This window comes from Dendroctonus ponderosae, unplaced genomic scaffold (assembly GCF_020466585.1).
Source record: "Dendroctonus ponderosae isolate FM_Combo_2020 unplaced genomic scaffold, Dpon_F_20191213v2 Dpon_F_20191213_3, whole genome shotgun sequence".
NCBI lineage: Eukaryota > Metazoa > Arthropoda > Insecta > Coleoptera > Curculionidae > Dendroctonus > Dendroctonus ponderosae.
Genome location: NW_026018508.1, coordinates 9,585,444 through 9,604,489, shown reverse-complemented (window position 1 = coordinate 9,604,489; position 19,046 = coordinate 9,585,444). Strand labels below are relative to the sequence as shown.

At 34.3% G+C, this 19,046-nt stretch overlaps 2 protein-coding genes and 1 long non-coding RNA gene across 10 annotated transcripts; 2 read left to right on the top strand and 1 right to left on the bottom strand.

Annotated features, from left to right (window-relative positions):
* Nucleotides 1–212: 212 nt before the first annotated feature.
* Nucleotides 213–2,161, top strand: LOC109539049 (protein lifeguard 4). Its single transcript, XM_019906567.2, has 5 exons — nt 213–363; nt 473–734; nt 1,281–1,386; nt 1,438–1,589; nt 1,709–2,161. The coding sequence occupies exons 1-5, from the start codon at nt 270–272 to the stop codon at nt 1,959–1,961; spliced, it is 867 nt and encodes a 288-aa protein (XP_019762126.1). The 5' UTR covers nt 213–269; the 3' UTR covers nt 1,962–2,161.
* A 1,156-nt stretch (nt 2,162–3,317) lies between these two features.
* LOC109539030 (anoctamin-3) lies at nt 3,318–15,973 on the bottom strand. 8 transcript variants are annotated; one of them, XM_048664523.1, is made up of 19 exons: nt 15,890–15,973; nt 15,631–15,781; nt 14,123–14,356; nt 13,250–13,403; nt 13,112–13,180; nt 11,854–11,925; nt 11,448–11,611; nt 11,219–11,387; nt 10,142–10,374; nt 8,707–8,867; nt 7,180–7,412; nt 6,937–7,101; nt 6,667–6,870; nt 5,632–5,760; nt 5,429–5,543; nt 5,014–5,219; nt 4,780–4,955; nt 4,472–4,725; nt 3,318–3,763 (listed from the first exon to the last, which is right to left on the bottom strand). In XM_048664523.1, the coding sequence occupies exons 2-19, from the start codon at nt 15,747–15,749 to the stop codon at nt 3,573–3,575; spliced, it is 3,048 nt and encodes a 1,015-aa protein (XP_048520480.1). In that variant the 5' UTR covers nt 15,750–15,781; nt 15,890–15,973; the 3' UTR covers nt 3,318–3,572. The 8 variants fall into 8 exon arrangements, with proteins under 8 accessions (XP_048520480.1, XP_048520484.1, XP_048520479.1 ...); XM_048664527.1 differs by lacking the exon at nt 15,631–15,781 and having other exon boundaries at nt 14,123–14,344; nt 15,890–15,970; XM_048664522.1 differs by having other exon boundaries at nt 15,631–15,951.
* LOC125503761 lies at nt 15,298–16,143 on the top strand. Its single transcript, XR_007281045.1, has 2 exons — nt 15,298–15,643; nt 15,926–16,143. It is a non-coding gene; the product is annotated as an uncharacterized LOC125503761 (long non-coding RNA).
* The last annotated feature ends 2,903 nt before the right edge of the window (nt 16,144–19,046 follow it).

Genomic DNA, 19,046 nt, shown 5'->3' with positions numbered 1-19,046 from the left:
CACAGGCCACCAGAAACAGATATTATAATATTAAATTATGTCCAACTGTTCTACACCTCATATGCAGGGAATGCAAGGAGCAGTGCGATTGTATCATCGGAATAACCAACTAGCCGATTTCGGAGTCGTTAAGAAATTGGCACAATCGCATTGCATATGCGGCCATTTACAGGGACCCTGCAGATTGTACCCTGTAGATTGCCGTGTGAATGGGCCGCTTTAAGGTCTCGTGCATTATCAGCTGGTATGATGTTGACGTGTTGACGTGAATGAAAGACATTTATTTTGAGGTTTCCTATAATCTTGGCAAACATTTACTCAAGTTTCTATGGTCCAAACAAAGTCAATTTATTTCGATAAAAGGTACATATTTAATCAAATACTAATAGTTTTGTCTGATAGCATTATGACACAGTTACTTAATATATGGAATCATACTAAATATGTGACAAATACAAATGTTTGTTTTCAGTTTGTGAACAGGAAATTAAGATGTCTCAAAGTGTCCCATTGATTCTAACGGAGGATGTAGAGCGAGGCGGAAAAGAATATGAGGAAAATGACATCGAGAACGATTTTGCTTACAGGAATAATGTAGCTCAAGCAACAAAAAGCATTCGTTTGGCCTTTCTTCGCAAAGTTTATGGTCTTCTTACTATGCAAATACTATTGACTGTAACTATTGCCGCAATCTTTATGTTTACTCCACCCATTAAAGTATTTGTACAGACCAAGTAAGAATATCAGTAGTGAATATTTTAGGAATTGTTTGAGTGTAAACATAATTAGCTTTATGTATGCACACCATTGACTATTTTCAAGGTAGCTTAGGCACAAACCAATCCGTTTCGTTATGAAGTTCCAATGTAATCCAATGTTTTTATATCAGGTAAAATGCATTGGCAAAATAAAGTGCAGGTTTTGGCAATGCCCTTTTGGGGCTAAACCCAGCTGACAAGGCCTAGTCTTGAAAGCAGTCTTGAGGTCATGTCTTCACGAAATCAGCACTTGCTTACGACAATACATACATACCAACGTTTAGGGCTCTGTCCATTAAATGGTAATTATTAAGGCCATCAGGCCCTGGCGTGCGCGATTAATAATATGCTGACCTTATAGAAAATTCTTTATGTACGAACAACTCTTCGAGGTGAAGTTATTTAGCAAAAATGTGGCTTTTATGAGGGCGCTGGACATAGTTGTTTTTATATAATATACATTATTTAGCTATTTGTGTCATTTTATCATGTTTTGCGTTTTATACGTGATATCTGTTTCAGTGACTGGATGATGATGATAAGCTTTTTTGCGAGTATTATTCTTTTGATTCCCTTGCACATCAAAAGAAGAGAATCACCAACTAATTTGATTCTTTTGGCAGCATTTGTAAGAATGTTCGAAAAATCTAAAGTTTAAGCTAACAGAAACATTTTTTAGACGATTGTTCAAGCATACACTATCGGAGTTATAGTCACTTTTTATTCTAAGGCTATAGTGCTGGAAGCTCTTCTATTAACTTTACTTGTTTTGGGGGGCTTGACCATATACACATTTCAATCAAAGCATGACTTTTCTGCTATGCATTCGGGGTAAGTAATGTTTTTAATATACAGGGTGTTTCGGGAAGAAAGGGCAATATTTTGGGAATACTATAATTTATAATTATAACTAAAAATTTACATAACTGTAATCTATTTTGTATTTGCAGTTTATTTGCTGGGCTACTTATCCTAATAGTCGGCGGATTTATACAAGTATTTATTCAGTCCCCTATTTTCGAACTGTTGATTGGCTTTGGAGGGGCTTTTCTTTTCTGCCTGTTTATCATATATGATTCGAAACTGATTATGGAGACTCTATCCCCTGAAGAGTATATTTTGGCTACCATTAACTTGTATATGGATATCATAAATTTGTTCATATATATCTTAAGAATTTTACAAGCATTAAATCGGCAATAAATTATGGGATCCAATAACGGATATATATACCTACTTAATTGCCGTTGTAATTTACTTTTGCAAAGTAAAATTTTAACAGCACGTTTTGTGATAACTGATTCAACAAAATTATAAATTTAGGTATTTTATTGACAATGTACATGAATATTTGTTTATAGTAATGAGAAAACTTATAATATATTGTTTTATTATTACTCTAAGATGTATTTTAGTTGTGTTTACCAAAAATACTTAAAAACCCCAGTTATTGTGCGTACACTCTGAATTATGGATTTTTTTATCTTTGATGGCTGATCGGCCAACTCGACAGTAGACGCTTTATGCCTATTGTGCGGAAACCTGAAAAAAAAGTAAAAAAGTACCGATTAGAGGTCCGTGCCATCGACGCCTGAATATACGGGATGTCCGGCAAAGGTGCTACCAACATTTGATGAGGCAAATCTACAGCAAAAATGAGTGTGTCAAGTTCCTATAGCACTTTTGCAAAAACTCAATAAGGTATCTACAGCGTGTTAAAGTCAGACTTTTAAAATATTTTTCTCGAAATAAGTGTTTGTTGGTTATCCGATTGTTTCAAAAGTGGATATTTATCCGTTAATAATAAGAGGTTTAACTCACCCATGTAATCTACTTAATATCCAAAACTTTTTGTATTTTTCACTTTTTGCATATGATTTCGAGAAATCAAAAAGCGGTGGATTTTTTTCTGGAAAGTTATTGACTCATTTCTCAGAAATTAAAAAAGTACACATTTTTTGTGGTTTTATATGTTCTATTGCCGCTGTATGCAGGCTTGCTTTTCCATATACAGAGTGATTTCAAAATTGGATACTTCTAGAAGATATTCTTCTTAGGGTGCCTGTCCGCTCCGAACGTTGGAAGATATTACCAGTTGAAAATCGAACTTCAACTTTATTATTGAGTATTATTTTGAAATGATCCCACGTGTGATTCGCATCTTATTGGATTACTTAAGCATTTCAGAAGAAAAATTATTACTTATACTCAAATTACGAAAATTTTTAGCATTAAAAAGGCACTTACATTTTTTCATAAAAATTTAAAGCGGCGATGGTGTTTTTTTGTCATTATCAGGTAGATAGCTTTTGTCAAGATTTACAAGCATTTGTCAAGTTGTGACTTAGTTTGAAGCTTCATTCACAAAATATACCCCAATATCGAATATGCGGTTGTTCAATGATTTCGGTACACTGTACAATTTTAAAACTTTTCCTAATTCTGTCTGAATGTTTTCCATGGGGGGACACCCTGTATAATATAACCCTTTTGCAATGGAATGTGTTGAAGTTCAGAAAATTGGAAAACTCTTAATCATAGGTGAAAACCAAATGTATCTGCTTTTGGCACAGACAAACTTTCTGGATTTATTACATAAGATACATATTACCTAACTTAATCACACATAAAAGTCTAATAAATTTTATATTAAATTAAGTCTGTTTTTGATGTATAAGTACTAATACATAGAAACATGATGTATGATTTATCTCAGTCAAATAGGAAGCGATTATTTTCATATTTAAGTACTAATCTTCAGCAATAAAGTTCAGTCAAATATGGAGTATTGAATGTGTGCTAACAAAACTGTTGTTATATCGATTGTGGAGTAGCTGGATTATTTATTTGATGGCTTCCAGTTTGATGCTCATCTCCGTGCACTACTAGGTCAAATTCACTTTGAGAAAGAGAGCTACTAATCAGTCTATCCCACTGCTCTGGTGTAGAAGGCACGTCTATATTTTGCAAGGTTTCGGGTTTCCTGAGCGTTGATGCATTCGAGCCTGCAAAATCAACGTACAATCATAAATTGTGAAATTATGATGCAAACGTAGAATTTACGTTGTGTTAATGAGCAAAACGTAATTTGCAGGTAACGCCAAAAAAATTGTTACTTAGTTTTCTACAAATATCTTCGTTTTTTGGGAATTAATTTGGCCTAGTTCCTACTCCCAGACACCTTAAAGTCAAATCACTCTAAAAATTTACTAGAATCTAATTAACCGCAAGACTTAAAGCTAATATTTGCCAGCAGTCGCAAGTTTATCAGGCAGAAATTCCGCTGTGACAGCAAAAGCTCTAAAGCCTGTATTATCCCATGCATCCGTTTATACGATGGTACGATGATACGAAAGTGTTTATTGGTTGGAGATCTGTCAATTCGTCCGCCGTCGTACGAACTGACAGATCGCCAACCAATAGAAACGCTTTCGTATCATCGTACCGCAAAATTTTTAATGGGTTAAATTGATACTTTTGCCATCGAAAACAGTGGAGAAAGTACGTATCTACTCGCCACCAGGGGATTTAAAAAAAGTGGTCGACAATTGGATATCAAAACTGAGCTAGAGATAGCGGAGTTATATGACTAGTCCGCGAATATATGAAGAATACATTCCTATTAAGAATGCTGATTCAAATGGATTTTAAGTTCAACTTGAAAACACTTCATTGCGTCCAAGACTAAATGTCTTTATGGTTTAAATACTTACAAGAATGTGCTCTTTGTGCCCGTAAGGTTTCCTGTTTAATAATAATTTCATTTGTAATATACGCCTCTCTCCTAATCCTATCCCTTAATTTGCCAGGCATGTCTGGGATGCACCATTTGAGGATAATCATAACTAGTACAACAAGATTTTCGAAAACTACTACAAATATAAATCGTGCTGCCAAAATATGCCAATAGAGAGCTGTACGTTCATACTTTTCGCTGCTCCAAGGAGGATTCCTATAGTCTGGATACCTGCAAACAGGTATTTTCATTTATGATTATTATTATCATGTTTAATCAATTTACCGGCAAACTGTATCTATACTGTTATTGGTGCGACCAGATCGACCGGCCTCAAAATCGGATGTGTTAAAATAGGACAAAGAATTATTCACATATCCTTCCAAAGAACCGTTCGGATTTATTGATATTTGGTATACTAATCGCGGAATAAAATCGGATGTAAATGCTATAATAAAACCCTGAAAATACGCATTATATCAAATTAATCAACTTTTCGCTGCCAGAAGAAAAACGTACATTCGTAACTACCGATAACTTGCCAATTGAGTCTAGTATTCGATACCAAACTCCAATATCCCTGACCCTCTGAGACACTGGTCTTCTGTACATTGTCAGTAACTTTTTAGCATCCAAACGCATTTCCAAGATGTTGTTCAATAAAGCAAAAAACGGTGCGAGAGGAAAAGCTGCCACGAAGATGGTAACAAAACCATATTGCAAAACTACAAAAAAAAACATTTTCTGACCACACGTATGTCATGTCTATTACCATGAGCCAGAAAGAATTAAGCTCTTGAAACCACACCATCTACGAGTAATTTTAATTTCTAGTTTTGGTACCTATATACTGGGTAGAAATGAGTTCGTTAATGATATTATCGTGCTTAATTAATTTTATCAAAAGAAACATCATAATATATATAAAACATACCCATTTCTAAATATTCCGGAAACAAACTTCTAGGACCCCATTCCACTAACTTAAAATCTTTTACCCACCGGGGTCTAAATCCTTTGCAGGACTGGTGGTCTCTTGAAAAGCCAGCCTAAAAGTATTATAATTATTTTTAGAAGTGTTTAACTTACAGCAGGTTTTCAACCATTCATTCACCTGTTTTGATTTTCAATCATTACCTTCAACGTATTTAGCCATTTGAAAAATAGAGGAAATAGCATTTCTAGCACGGTGTTCATAGCTTGTTTTCCTATCATTATTACTGCTAACTGAATACATAACTCAAGAAGACAACCACCTGGACCGCACTACAACAGAAGTATTTATAATTAGAGTTGCAATGGGAAATTGAGTGTAATTACCACTTAATTGTATAATTTATAGTGGTACTAGTTCTAGATAATTGATCCTTGCGAATTTTTATTAAATACATAATTAGATAATCGCAACCTACCCACAAATAATAGTTATCTTTACAAATAAGCCATTAAGTTTAGGAATAATATGAATCTTTCCAATATGGATATTATTAAATAATTTAAGTACCAATAACAGTTTTAAGTACGTAATTTAAGTTTAAAATGTTGCGATCTTCAATTAGTTGCGCGAAAACAGCGGATCCCAGAAGTAAAATTCATTTAAAATTCAGGTGTTTTAGGAAAAAAGCTTGGATTCGTATATTGTCATTGTCTTGCTCTTTTCTGACGAAAGCAGTTTGGACCGAAACGCATCCAACGAACACCGGCCCTCAGACTACACACTATTCTACACACAAGAACGGTCTAATAAAACTCGCGGGCGGCTGTGAGCGTGCGACAGAGAACTGCGTACTTAGATAGACATAGATAACGACTTATCTATGTTAGACATAACGACGCCGTAACGCATTCCGATAGGCTTTCACTTGGGAAAAAGTTATCCCTTCAAAATCGCTCTATGGACTCCCAAAAAGGTTTGATGGGGACAATGCGGAAGGTCTAAACACGAAACAAAGTGCAATTAGCTCTCAGCTCACAGCGACTGGAGAAAATAATGATTGACCATAATTATGACGGTCAAAGTTCATTTGAAAGTTCAAACCCGCCGAAAAAAACGAAATGAATGAAGCCCAAAGCAAAAGCATTCTGATATCCGGAACACTTGACGAAGTATCATGATATTGTGCGGTACTAAAAATTGTCAATAAATATTTTTTGACAACTAGGCGATCTTACCTCTTCTTGTCGGTATCCAAAAACTCGATTGTATCTTTTCGGAGATCCGACAAATTTTCCTTTAAAAAACGCTATGTAGAAAATGGAAGCATAGTAATTTACAAATTGCAAAAGGTAGATTTTCAAAGTGAGGGAGTCGTCAAATTCCGTCTGCGTTCTTAGCAGCTCGAATTCGGTGAGATATTCAGCAACATAGTTGTAAATCTGAATCAAAAGCGATCAAAATTAAACCAGATTAAATATGTATAGATAAAACAATAATTGGCGTACCTGATTAAATATAAGAATTGCCACCAAATTTATTGACGCTGCAGTAACAGTTGTAAATAAAATTGCGGAACTGTTATCCATTTTATCAGAATGGACCTTCAATGACACTAAAATGGACATTCGATACAAAACTACAGCCAAAACCGTTGCCAAAGCCATACACACCTAAAATTATACATTTTTATTACAATCGAGAACCACTTAGGAAACTTTCTGTGGGTTACACCGCAGTTTGAGTCTCACCAATAGCAAAACAATACCGAAACTAAAAATAGTCATTGGTACTTTAATTTTCCAGAATGGTACATGAGGTTCCATGGTGTTCGTTATTATATTAACACATTTACGCTTCACATGAGCCAGTCGGGCCAAGTATTGAGGCCTAGGATGTTCCTCTTGAACATCAAAACCTGTTAAGTCCCAGCGATGGGTTATTTCCGCTGAGTATCTTTTCCACATTTCCAGAAAAGTTGTAGCTGCAAAAATTGAACGTAATCCAGCTTTAAAATATAAAAAATCCACGTCGGTACACTATTGTTTATATAAAAAAAATGTTTGTTTGTAGCTCGATGTTATAGGGAATCTATTATACGCTCATCTGCAAGTAGAATCTATAGAATGTCCACCAAAGGGTCCGAGAGTATTTATATCATGTATGAATTTTATGAATAATATTATGTTTCAATATGTTTTCATTTTTTAATAATTTCCCAACGATTCATTAAAGCAAAAATATTTCATTAAAACTACTTTAAATTTGCCCAGTCAAATTAGTAGTTATGAAAACAATAATTTTAATAACAGCGCTTTAACAGTGTAGTTATTACTAAAGCTACTCAATGTAACTACCGTCTTGTCCTTTTTGTGAAATTGGTCCAAATGGATTGATATCCTTTAAGCTATATATGAATTTATACTAGATACTAGGGATGGTCGGTATTTAACGTAATCCCTTAAATAACAGTGTCCCAGTCGTGTAACCTGTAACCGCAGTTCACTTTGCGAATTTAACCGGTTGTTTTTGGAACCGTCTAGAAAAGTGGTTTGCACCAGCACACTATCCAGCTGCACCAGTAAGCGGAAGTTCAATTAAAAGATAGACAAGACGAAGAATATTCAATTTTTCAAGATTTTGGCAGACTTGTTTCATGACAAAAAAGCACAAGTATATTAGTACTTCCGTTCCATGATATAGATTATTTTCCAAAGTGGGTGCTATCATAAACGAGCGAAGAACTAGACTTAGTAAAATGCATAGGTACGCAAAAAAATATTCTTAAATGTTCATTCATTTTTAACTGAAAATTAGCATTTTACATTTTCGCATGCAAAAGGTTCATTTTTATTTTTTATTTAAACCATTCGATTTTATTATCAGTTTTTTTTTAGCAGTTACTTATGACCCATGCTTTGTTTTTGTTTTTAGAATATATTACTTTTAGTTTATTTAGTACCAAAGCTAAGAATTATTTTTTTAATAAACTAAATCTTTATTTATGATCACTATTTCTACCATCATCATCATTGCGAAGTTTTAATTAAAAATGTAAAGAGTAACAGGTTGCTTTTGGAATCAGACTTTGGAACCTAACACCACAGTGAAACTGGAACGTTGTAACCGGCTTCAGAAAAATAACCGTTTAGCACACCTCTACCTAGATACCATTAAAAACACATTGTACGTAAACCACTGTGACAAAAAATTATCAGTTGTAGAATACATAACAAGAGAATAAAAATATGTAGATGTGCAGTTCACATTTTACTTACCCCAAAGTGACATAAAGACAGCGTAAAAAACGGTGGTAGAATTATCAAATAAGTACGTAATCCTTGAGTGCACACAGGTCTCCTTGATATTCCAATAATCGCACCATATATCGCAATGCGGACACATTTTTTCTTCCAAACCTACATCACATATATCATTGCTGAAACAAAATACCGGGCAATGTCATTCTAAACAGGCAGTTATTTTGTGTTGCACAGTTATTTTACGTTATCTACGGATCAATCCTGACTCGCTACAGATTAGTGCATTATAATCCGCAAACGTGAGTGGGGAGACGTACAGGGCTTAGCTGTGCGGGCTGTGGACTGCCACGTTACATGACGATTTTGATGTCCCCGGAAAAAGGATTGCTTGGTTAACTAAAGCAGCAACTTTTATGTCAAAGTGAAAATGTAACTGGACATTTATATTACAATTAAAAAAGTTAGTTCTCATTATTTCATGCAAATCGCCTAATGAGTCATCCTGATCGAGCGCCTTGCAAGTGCGATACGATCCAGACACGCTGGCGATATTGCAAAATCTGAAGTGTTGAAGTGATACACGGTAGGTACGTAGGAGACTCGCGACTGGGCAAATGTTAAAAAATCCTCAATCGTCTTAAAACCGACAAGGACAATAAAATGGAGCCTTAGGACAGCCAAGGACAAAATAGATCATCTAACAGCTTCTGACGTCTTCAGCATTCCATGCAGCTGCCAGAGCGAACAGCAGCGGAACAGAAGAAGAGCAACACAATGAAACAGATGGAAAATTTTGAACTAGCGGAACGTGTTTACGGCCAGTTTATCTTCAACGAATCAACGATTTTTAACCAAACATATCGAAGGAAGCCATTTATGTTTTTAAACGCCTAGTTAACAGAAAGTGCCAGTGCAACAGAAAGGAAAAAGCTAGAGCGTTAAATCAGAACTGGCCGGCGAAATTGAAGCTACGCGCGCGCATCTGTTGTCCCACTCTGCACCCACCATCGTTCCACAGGCGCAGGATAGTATAAATACAGCAGTAAGACGAGTTGAAGGCGTTTTTCATCAGACGGTGCCATGAAAAACAACTTCGGCCGTTACCTAATTGACTTTCAACCAGTTTATAAAATTTGCAAAATTTGTAACTTTATGGAATTCAGAATGCTGAATAAATTTGTAAGGCTATTGCCAATAATGGAACAACGGCAAGTCTGCAAGATGATAATGAACTATTAACCTAAATGGGCTAAGCATATCCTTCAAAACAACTTTACTGATTTTTTACTGAGCGATTTTGATCACTTGATTATTTTATGTTGAGTGCTTAGAAATTAATAAATTACACAAGGTATCGATTTCCAAATTAATTCTATCTTGTTAATTGTAAATGATATGTTCTTACTGTTCTTACATGGAGTGATTGCATAGTTTTACTCAGCATTCTTACCTGGGCTTGTGGCTATACATTGTCGCTAACGAATATATGAAACAAGCCAGACCAACTATGGCTGGAGCTAGCAATATGTGAGTATAATAGCCTAACCAAGCAAAATACAAGGCTATTTTCACACCAAAATACTCTTTAATGCAATCCAGAGGTTGATATCTGTACCATTTGCCTAAGCAAGCCCATTCCGTATATAATAAGTTCCGGACTGTGTTTTCTGTCGTAAGATCGCCCTAAAAATGTTATTAAGCGGTTTATTGTACGACAGTAGATCAGTCGTTTATTATATTATAGAATTTTTTATTTTCGTAACTAGTTGAACGAAGCATAATAGTATTTTTGGGATTCCGAAGTTTTCTTTGTGCAAAATGATGTTAACAAATTATTAATGACACGGTTCAACGATTCCCATATCATCAGTATGTTATGCACAAGTGTTAGTAGCCGGACATGATCTTTAACTTGTTTCTTTATGATTCCAGAAAAAAAATTGCAGGCGGGTGGGTCTGGAAATCGTCGCAACTTAAAATGTTATTCTTAGATTCTTTAGCTGATTTGTGTACTTGTGTTTTCACCTCGTCATACGTATTTCTGCTGCTTGGAGCAATTATCCCCAGGTATTCAGAAACTCTGTCTAAGGAAGGTGTCGAGTGAGTCGAGTAGCTCGAATCCGACCTCAGCCGGTCTCAAGCCCGGTTAAAAGAGGAGAGTTCTGGGGCCAGGTTAGCAACCTACCTCAGGTAAAAAGATAGAATTGCTCACAGAACCAACACATTTTTTTCTCAAAGTTTAGAAATCACCCACTAGTTTTCATATTTGGGCTGCCAAAAAATTCATTTATAGAAATATAAAAAATTGCGATTAAGAAAGAACGTTTTAAGTTACCGACGCTTCTTCATACACTCTGTGTAACTATAAAAGTCTTTGTCTGAAAGTTTAGATAAGGTGCAAATTTTTCCATTTTTTTTTCGGAAATTATAAACCAGCAAGTTAGAGAGCTGTTTGTGCATGGCGAAATGCTTTGTCCGAAGCTGCAATTCAGAACAAAATAAGCTTAAATATATTTGCAGAACTTACATCATGCAATGGATATGCAGCAGCATAAACGTTGTCATCTATAAGTCTTTCCATGCCAAAGGCAAAATCATTAACACGATTGTCGGAAAAACGTTTTCTATCCAAAATAAATTGAACTATACGGGAATGAATTGCCGATGTGAAAAAGCATGGAGAATTTATATCAAATCTAAAAACGTATGTATTTATATACATTACACTGCGGACTAAGGATACAATTATTGCTTACAAATATTCTCTATCTCTGCTATAAATGGCAGTAAACCTCTGTTGATCATTTTCTGGAAATTTGTCTTTATCAAGAAATATCCATTCTTTCACTTTGGCCCACTGCTCACTTACACCTTCCACAAAAAAATTGGTTCGATGTGAGACTTGTCTAAGTGCGGGAATCTACCAAACATTATCCAGTAAATAGAAAGTAGTTCTGATAAAACTCTCAGTTGAATGTTAACCATTATTTGGGGTCAGGTGTATTAATGATGAGCAAATAAGGTAAGATAAAATCCAAAATATAATAAAAATAAATAAAATACAGGTCAAGCGCTCAAACGTTTGGTTAAAGTTTACAGATTTACGCGTGCAAAAAACAAAAAAAAACACAATTCAATGAAATCCTTAATAAACAAAAGTACCTTTTGCGTCAAATAGGCACTCGCATTGCCAAATATATTCAGTCTGTATTCTTTGGGCAATTTACATAAATCCTAAGAATAATAATAATAAATAAAAGTAATTGACACTATTCTATGTGATGGAAGCCGTGCAAGAAAAAGTGAAGAATTTAGGATAATGCGTGCTGTAAAGTAGGTCAGTTAGTAGGAAAAGGATTAATCATAGGTTGGCTATTAAACTTATATACTAGTGTCGTACCCTATAAAATCACATATGAACTGGTCAAAATACAGTAGGTGTAAGACATTCGACATAAACTCTAGGTATATATTTTAATTTATGGTTGATTTTATATTTGGCTTCTAATTTACAATAAAAAAATGCCAAATTCGACTAGTTCAGACGCCTGAATTGTTAATTAATGTGTGGAATATTTATAATACTTTCTATAAATTGCATTTACAGCTATTTTAGGGATATTTGCTTGTCGCTTATTTCAATACATAAATATCAAATTGATTACCAAGCCGGCAAGCAGTTTTTATAAGTACTTACTACTGGAAGAATAGAAAATATTGCCTAAAATTCCTGCACTTAGATTTTCGCTTTACTCTTGTCGCTATTTTCTAAACATAAATATGTTTTCGAGCAAGACGCATCACTCCAAGCACAACTGCAGAGTGCATGCTTCTGAGCATAGATACATACGAGACGAGCTTCTGAGGACAGACCTCTCAGCGTGCAGAGATCTAAAGAATGCCTGAGCTTTCGCACTATGAGCTGAAGCATAGGGAGTTTTGGCATATACTCATTTGGTGGTGTTAAACCAAGCAGTCATTAATTGGCTCGATAGTGTGACAAAGTTGTAATTCATAGTTAATACCGTGGATTAATAAACTCCATAATGCGAAAAAACAGAAGAATTCAATTCTGAAAAACTCTACAAAAATGGATATTGAACTCACCAACAATAATTTTGCAACCCCTAAAATTTCCTTTTGAATTCTTATAAATATTCCTGTAAGTAAAGACTCAAACAACGCCAAAAACGTACATAAATAGTATTAAAAGTCATAAATGTTCTTAAGGCCTTCGAATCGACACCAATGTTTTACCTTCAAGTAATGTTCCAGTGGTTAAAAATTTAAAACTTTTAGAAAACATGGACTAAGCAATAACAACTTCAAAGTTCTGTGTTACACGGACTTACTTTTGTAATATCGCTACTACTTAGTAATAATTTATTTAATCTCTACGAATATAAAGTCCTCCACTTACCTCTTTCATAGGCATTCGTAATTTTAATATTTCACCATATCTTCTAAGTACTTCTAATGGAGCATGTATCTGCATGAATTATAAGCTTATTTCAAATGCGTTTTTTCAAGAAATTGAGCCAAATTAGTGCGGACTTACCTTAACAAATTTCAGCTTGCTGCTTTCTTGATTTTCATACTCCAAATCTAAACCTTCGTCTATTAAATTTTTTTCAAAGATACGACGTTTTTCAGATGCATCGCATTCACTATCTGATTCCACTGTGTGCCAAACCAATACAAAATCGACCGATCTGAAACATTAAATTTAATGTATATTAATTAATATGCCTAAATTATATCGAAGTATTTTTACAAGTTGGTTGTTTACAAAGTTGGTCATGTTAAGAGTTGAAAATAATTTTTTTATCATATTTACAGAGCACGAAAAAAACATTTATATCTTTCTATAACAAGAAGATTTCAAGTTACGTGTGTCCCCACATAATTTAACACAGAACTATGAACTTGTAATATGATGTGCAAAGTTATGAAAATGGTAGAAAAATTCGATTCCTCAATTATTACTTGATACGGGGTGCGTGTGTCTTCAGCATCTTTCCATTTTTCAGAAGAAAATAGATGGTTTTTAATAAACAACGCGCACTAATTGCCGCTTTTATCATGAACATGATTAGAGTTATTTACAGTCTTCAAAAAGTACTTCATTTCCAACATTGTGAAGATTTTTAATATTTAATTGGCACAATTTTATAACACAAATACTGACATATTTATTTTATTTTATTTACTTCTCGTATTAATTTCTCGTGCTCCCAAGTAAATTCGCGTCACCACTTGAAAAGTTTGACGCCGATTTTGAATGAATCAAACCCATTTTGTAAGCTTGTCTATCAATCGAACAATATCTTATATTCACATTATTCTACCTACAGTCACGAAGTCAAATTTGATAGCTGGTGTTGTAAATTATGTCGTTAAGATACTTCCATTGTAAATAGCCATTACATACCTTAATCCATCTTGAAAAAATACAGTTGAACGGGGACACTTTTTCTTTTTAGACTCGCAACATAATTTGAGATCATTTTTATTATTTTCGCTATAAGGTTGCGAATCTAATTGCTCCATTGTGGATTCATCTTGCATTGTTTCTGACCGAGTAGAATTTCGTTGTATTACAATCGTCGGTCGAGAATGACACCTTTCTTTTACAACGTCTTCATAGATATCTCTAAAATTGCAACTAAATAAATTTGATTTTTTTACTATTAAATTAGGCATTGTTAGTTTAATTACGTATTGCTTTGGTTGATATTCAAGTGTGATTATTTGAAAATATCGTTTACCTTGCCTTAAAACTTTACTTTTTTACCATAAATAAATTAATTAAATTTCCCAGTAATACTTAATTAGTATCAAGATATTTTTTATTTATAATAAAACAAGGAACTTGGAAAGTAATTGAAATGCTTAAAATATACATTGGCGCACCATTCTTTTCTTATCGATTTCGGTCGCGGGCAGGTACGCAAACCACTGGTAAAATTTAACAAAATCATTTGAAGATATATCCATGCGTTTTGACCAAATTTATTATTTCGAATTTTTTAATTTAAAGTTCAACACCGTGTAAATCCCTAATGACGCATTTTTGAGTTATTATTTATATAGCAAACGGGTTACTTTCGAACCTAGAACACGTGGTTAAAATAATGCTTCTTCCTGATGGTTTCCCTTGTATAAAAAGTAGCAAAATATTTCAAATCCATAAACAAAGTTATTAGTATTATTAACATAAAATGGATTGTGTCGTGAAGCGGCGCGAATGCAGTAAGAAACTTACACTGGTCATAGTTTTCCTTTAAACTTCAAGTTTGGGAGCATCAGCCAAACTGTCGCACACCCTTACTTTTTTCTGGCCAAGACCAATATGAATTGACCAATTGGGCACTTAATCGATATCTGTTTCTAACAGAAAACATGCGCGAAGTCTGACTTGGCTTGGAAACATGCGAAGTTTTAGATTCTAACGCGATTTTTATTAATCGATTTCAGATGAATGGTATTTTGTCGTCAGAGGGAATACCTGCTACCACTTCAATAATATGTTCATAATTTTCAAATTAAAATATTTAGATCATTTAAAAATATTTAGATAGATATTTAACATCGAACATCACTTGTCGCTCGCTTAATATCCACACTAAAATCTAAAAGCCGATCTTAGTGTCCATCGGAAAGCCTTATAAGCTTATAGATTTTTGCAAATATTTAATAACTGGTTTACTTAAAAATGAAATCTCAATTTCAGAGATTTTCTACCAGAAATAGAGCTAAATGTTACTATATGTATATACTGTTACCACACACTTCGACTAGTCCTAACAAATTCTCTAGAACAGTGACGCCAACGATGAACAACAATCCCTGAGTAGCAATTCTTTAAAATCACCGGTAATTGTACATGAGCATGGGATTCATTTGATAAATTGTCATAGGCATATAAAATGTACTCACCTCTGAGGCGAAGGTAAGCGTGAAATTTGAACTTCAGGCGTGGAAAAACTTCGTAACAGAGCACTTTTCTCACTAACAACTTTTGCAACATTGTCGTGCTGTTCGTGAGTATCAGACATCCAATTTGTTTAATGGCTTTGCAGAGCACTCGCTTATTGTAATGTAATGTTAAAAGTGAAATTATACAATTTCATTAATTTAATAAACACATTTGTTTGGTTACAAGCAATTAAGTGAAATAGCCTACGTTTATACACACCTGATAAATTCGCTAATACAGTTAGATGCTTTTCAGAATATGTATGTGTCCGATCTTGCTTGCACTGCCATGGTCTATTTATAAACACAATGAGTCGAAAATACGGAGAACGAACGATTTGACTGAAAATGTGAAACATCTTAGGTATGGGAGGATGTTTCGGAAACATTTATATTGATTCTGAACCAATGTAGAAACATAATTACAAATTTTGTATGTACTTACTTAACTAAACAGTACAATTTCTAAAAGTACCCATGGCGATTAATATAACCTAGAGCTTGAGAAAACATTTACTCCAAAAGAGCCCTATAAAGATGTCTATTGTAGTCATATTGATTTTGAATGTTAGGATCTTGCGTTAATTTCGAAAAGGTTTGAAATAACGGTCCCATTACAATTTTGTACTAAAGAAGGATTTGGTAACAACTTTGCGATATTCTGGGAGGTGATTTCAGAGATTAATTATAGAGTGTTTAGCACACCCCAAAAATTGTGAGCATTAGGTAACAGGAATGATTTGAAGGGAGAACTCCTGAACTGAAGATACAGTTTTCGCAATATTTTTTAAATAGTTGGCTCTAAAATTATGAAAACGATGGTATTTTGTAATAAGTAGGAAAGATAAAACTTTTACATGCCAATAATTGCAGTTTGCGTTATTAATTAGAGCCCGGATTTCTAGGTTTATACTTTTTCTAAAGAATAAATGTTTTTGTTACTAATTTGATCGAAATGTGCAACAGCACGTCATTTGACCGATTTTTTAATTATTTTTCTGTGTTTTTCTTTTTCCGCTTATTTCAATTTCTTGGCTTACGTGAACCTTTTTTTATTTCGTTTCAATAAGATTAACAATTTAATGAAAACAATGTATTCAAATGATCGGTTGGGAAAAATATGTAAAACATCAACTTCGAATTTGATAATTTTCAGAGAAAGACACTAGTGGGTAACATTAGCATTTGGTTTACTCTAGATGAAACTGTAGACTAATTATTAGCGTTCTTAATGTGAATGTTCTAAGCAAAAGTGATTTTACTTGTTAGAAAGAACAGAAAGCAACAAATAACAAACTTTTTTCCAGATTTATAAATCTATAAATGAAACCTTAACAAAATTTTACCTTCCTAAACCTGTGCCTTATGCAAAAAATGTTAATGTTTTTCGATGGTGCGCCTCAAAATCTGAAGGTGATGAAACTTTGACAATTTTTCAAAATGAAGCTTAGGTACATACCCGACAAGATTGGCATGTCTTTATAGAAAACAGAGAACTGACCAATAAAAGTCTAAAATTTACTTTTATAAAAAGTTTATTTAGAGTTTGTAGGTGAAACCATAAAATCTTTAGATACAACAAATTCCATTGGCTGAGGCGGTTTTAAATTGACAAATTCTACAAACAAAACTAAACGATGTTTTATAAAGAAACGAAGGATTTCAGAACCTAAAACCTATTTCTTCTTCTAAACCCAATTATGAATTCGGCAAGGGTGTTAAAATTCCAAATTAAAATTTAGATTATTTTGGCACATAGGGATCTGGGCATTTTCAAACTATTCATGTTGATTGCTGAGCAGGCTGATATCTGGGCTTGATTAGAGGCGAATGAACAATCTGTATTTACATCTTCATGGGCTGGATAGTTTGGGCCAGTTGGTCCTGGCCGGCTTTCCCCGTTTCTAGGCTTTGGGGAGCTTTTTTGGCGGCAGGCAGGTTTTTTTTTCGTTTCTGAGCTGTAGCTTGCTGCACTCGTGGTGTCTTTGGTGGACTTAGCCTGGGAGTTGCAGGAGTAGCTTTTGTCTAACTTTGTCTTCCAACCAAGATTTCAGCACTTCTCGCATGACCACTAGAAGCTGCGTCTCCTCCTAGACTAGCATCTGGGCTGGAGGGGGGGTTTGTGTCTGCTGGGAGCTGCGGGGGTCCTACTGGCTGTTGTCTAGGTATCTCAGCTAAACCGCTAGCAACAAAATCAATTCAAACTCTGGGTGGATCCAGCGACGGATTCAGGTCTAGATTGTCTCCGCTTAGTTAATCTATGTCTCCGCCCCACACTATTTGGATGCATTATCGGAAGAGTGTCAAGTTGGAGAAGATTAGCGAATGGACTAGTTGTCAACTGACGAGATCAGACGGAGCGTGAAAAGACGTTGCAATATTTCAATTCCGATATTTCTCAATGTACAAATTAGTTAGTGCGAACAGGAAAGTTTTATTATAAGTGGGTTTCACACAATGTGTTAAACACCGCATACGCACAAGCATAATAAAAACTAACTATAAACTACTATATTATAACAAACTATATTTGCTCTGTAACATTTGATTTGAACAAATTCTTCGTACCTTATTAAAAAAAATCAATTTTTCTGTGGGTTAAGTGTTTGTTGGAATACAATAAGCATAAATTTTGCTTTCAGTATTTATTTTTGTGAACTCTCGCTGTATAGGAAAGCACTTTCACAAAATATTTCTATAGGTATATACAGTAAAGTCCGCTTATAATAAACCCGGTTATAGTGAACTTTCGGTTAAAACAAACTTTTTTCCTTTAATTGAAACGTCGTCCAGAAAGACCAACGTATTTTTTTACTGGTTATAACGAACCCGTTTATAACGAACTTCCGGATATGACGATCACTTTTTAGGTTAGTTGAATATTCACTTTCCGTTTATAACGAACTTCCACGCTCAGCAACACCAATCGTGCGGAGTTCTTTATATTAGTGAGAGCGAGATTATGTATGTAAATCGTTTTAGAATAGAAAAACAAAAACGCAAAGCTTTTTCACTAAATGAAAAGTACGAGATTATTAACAAAATAAAAAGTGGAGTAAAGCAGAGCGACATTTGTAAGGAATTAGCACTCGGAAAGTCTAATGTTGCAACAATATGGAAAAACAGAGAAAACATTTTATCAGCGTATGACAAAACAAATGTTAGATGTAGGAAGTTCAAATTATCTGCACATGAAAAGGTTGACAAGGGACTTATTAAGTGGTTTACTCAAAAAACACAAGAAAACGTTCCCATAAGTGGCAGTGTTTTACAAGAAAATGTTAGTGAAATGGGGAGTAAAATCAAAAACAAAGAGTTTGCTTGTTCTAAAAGTTGGGAAGAGCGTTTCAAGAAGAGGCATAATATCAGTAGCGGAA

Coding starts and splice junctions, on each gene's coding strand:
- LOC109539049 (XM_019906567.2), top strand. CDS start 270: ATGAAAGACATTTATTTTGAGGTTTCCTATAATCTTGGCAAACATTTA. Junction 364..472: donor TCAATTTATTTCGATAAAAG/GTACATATTTAA, acceptor GTTTGTTTTCAG/TTTGTGAACAGGAAATTAAG. Junction 1,590..1,708: donor TTTTCTGCTATGCATTCGGG/GTAAGTAATGTT, acceptor TTGTATTTGCAG/TTTATTTGCTGGGCTACTTA.
- LOC109539030 (XM_048664523.1), bottom strand. CDS start 15,749: ATGTCTGATACTCACGAACAGCACGACAATGTTGCAAAAGTTGTTAGT. Junction 13,404..14,122: donor TTTTTTCAAGATGGATTAAG/GTATGTAATGGC, acceptor TTAATGTTTCAG/ATCGGTCGATTTTGTATTGG. Junction 5,544..5,631: donor AATGGCTAAATACGTTGAAG/GTAATGATTGAA, acceptor TAATACTTTTAG/GCTGGCTTTTCAAGAGACCA.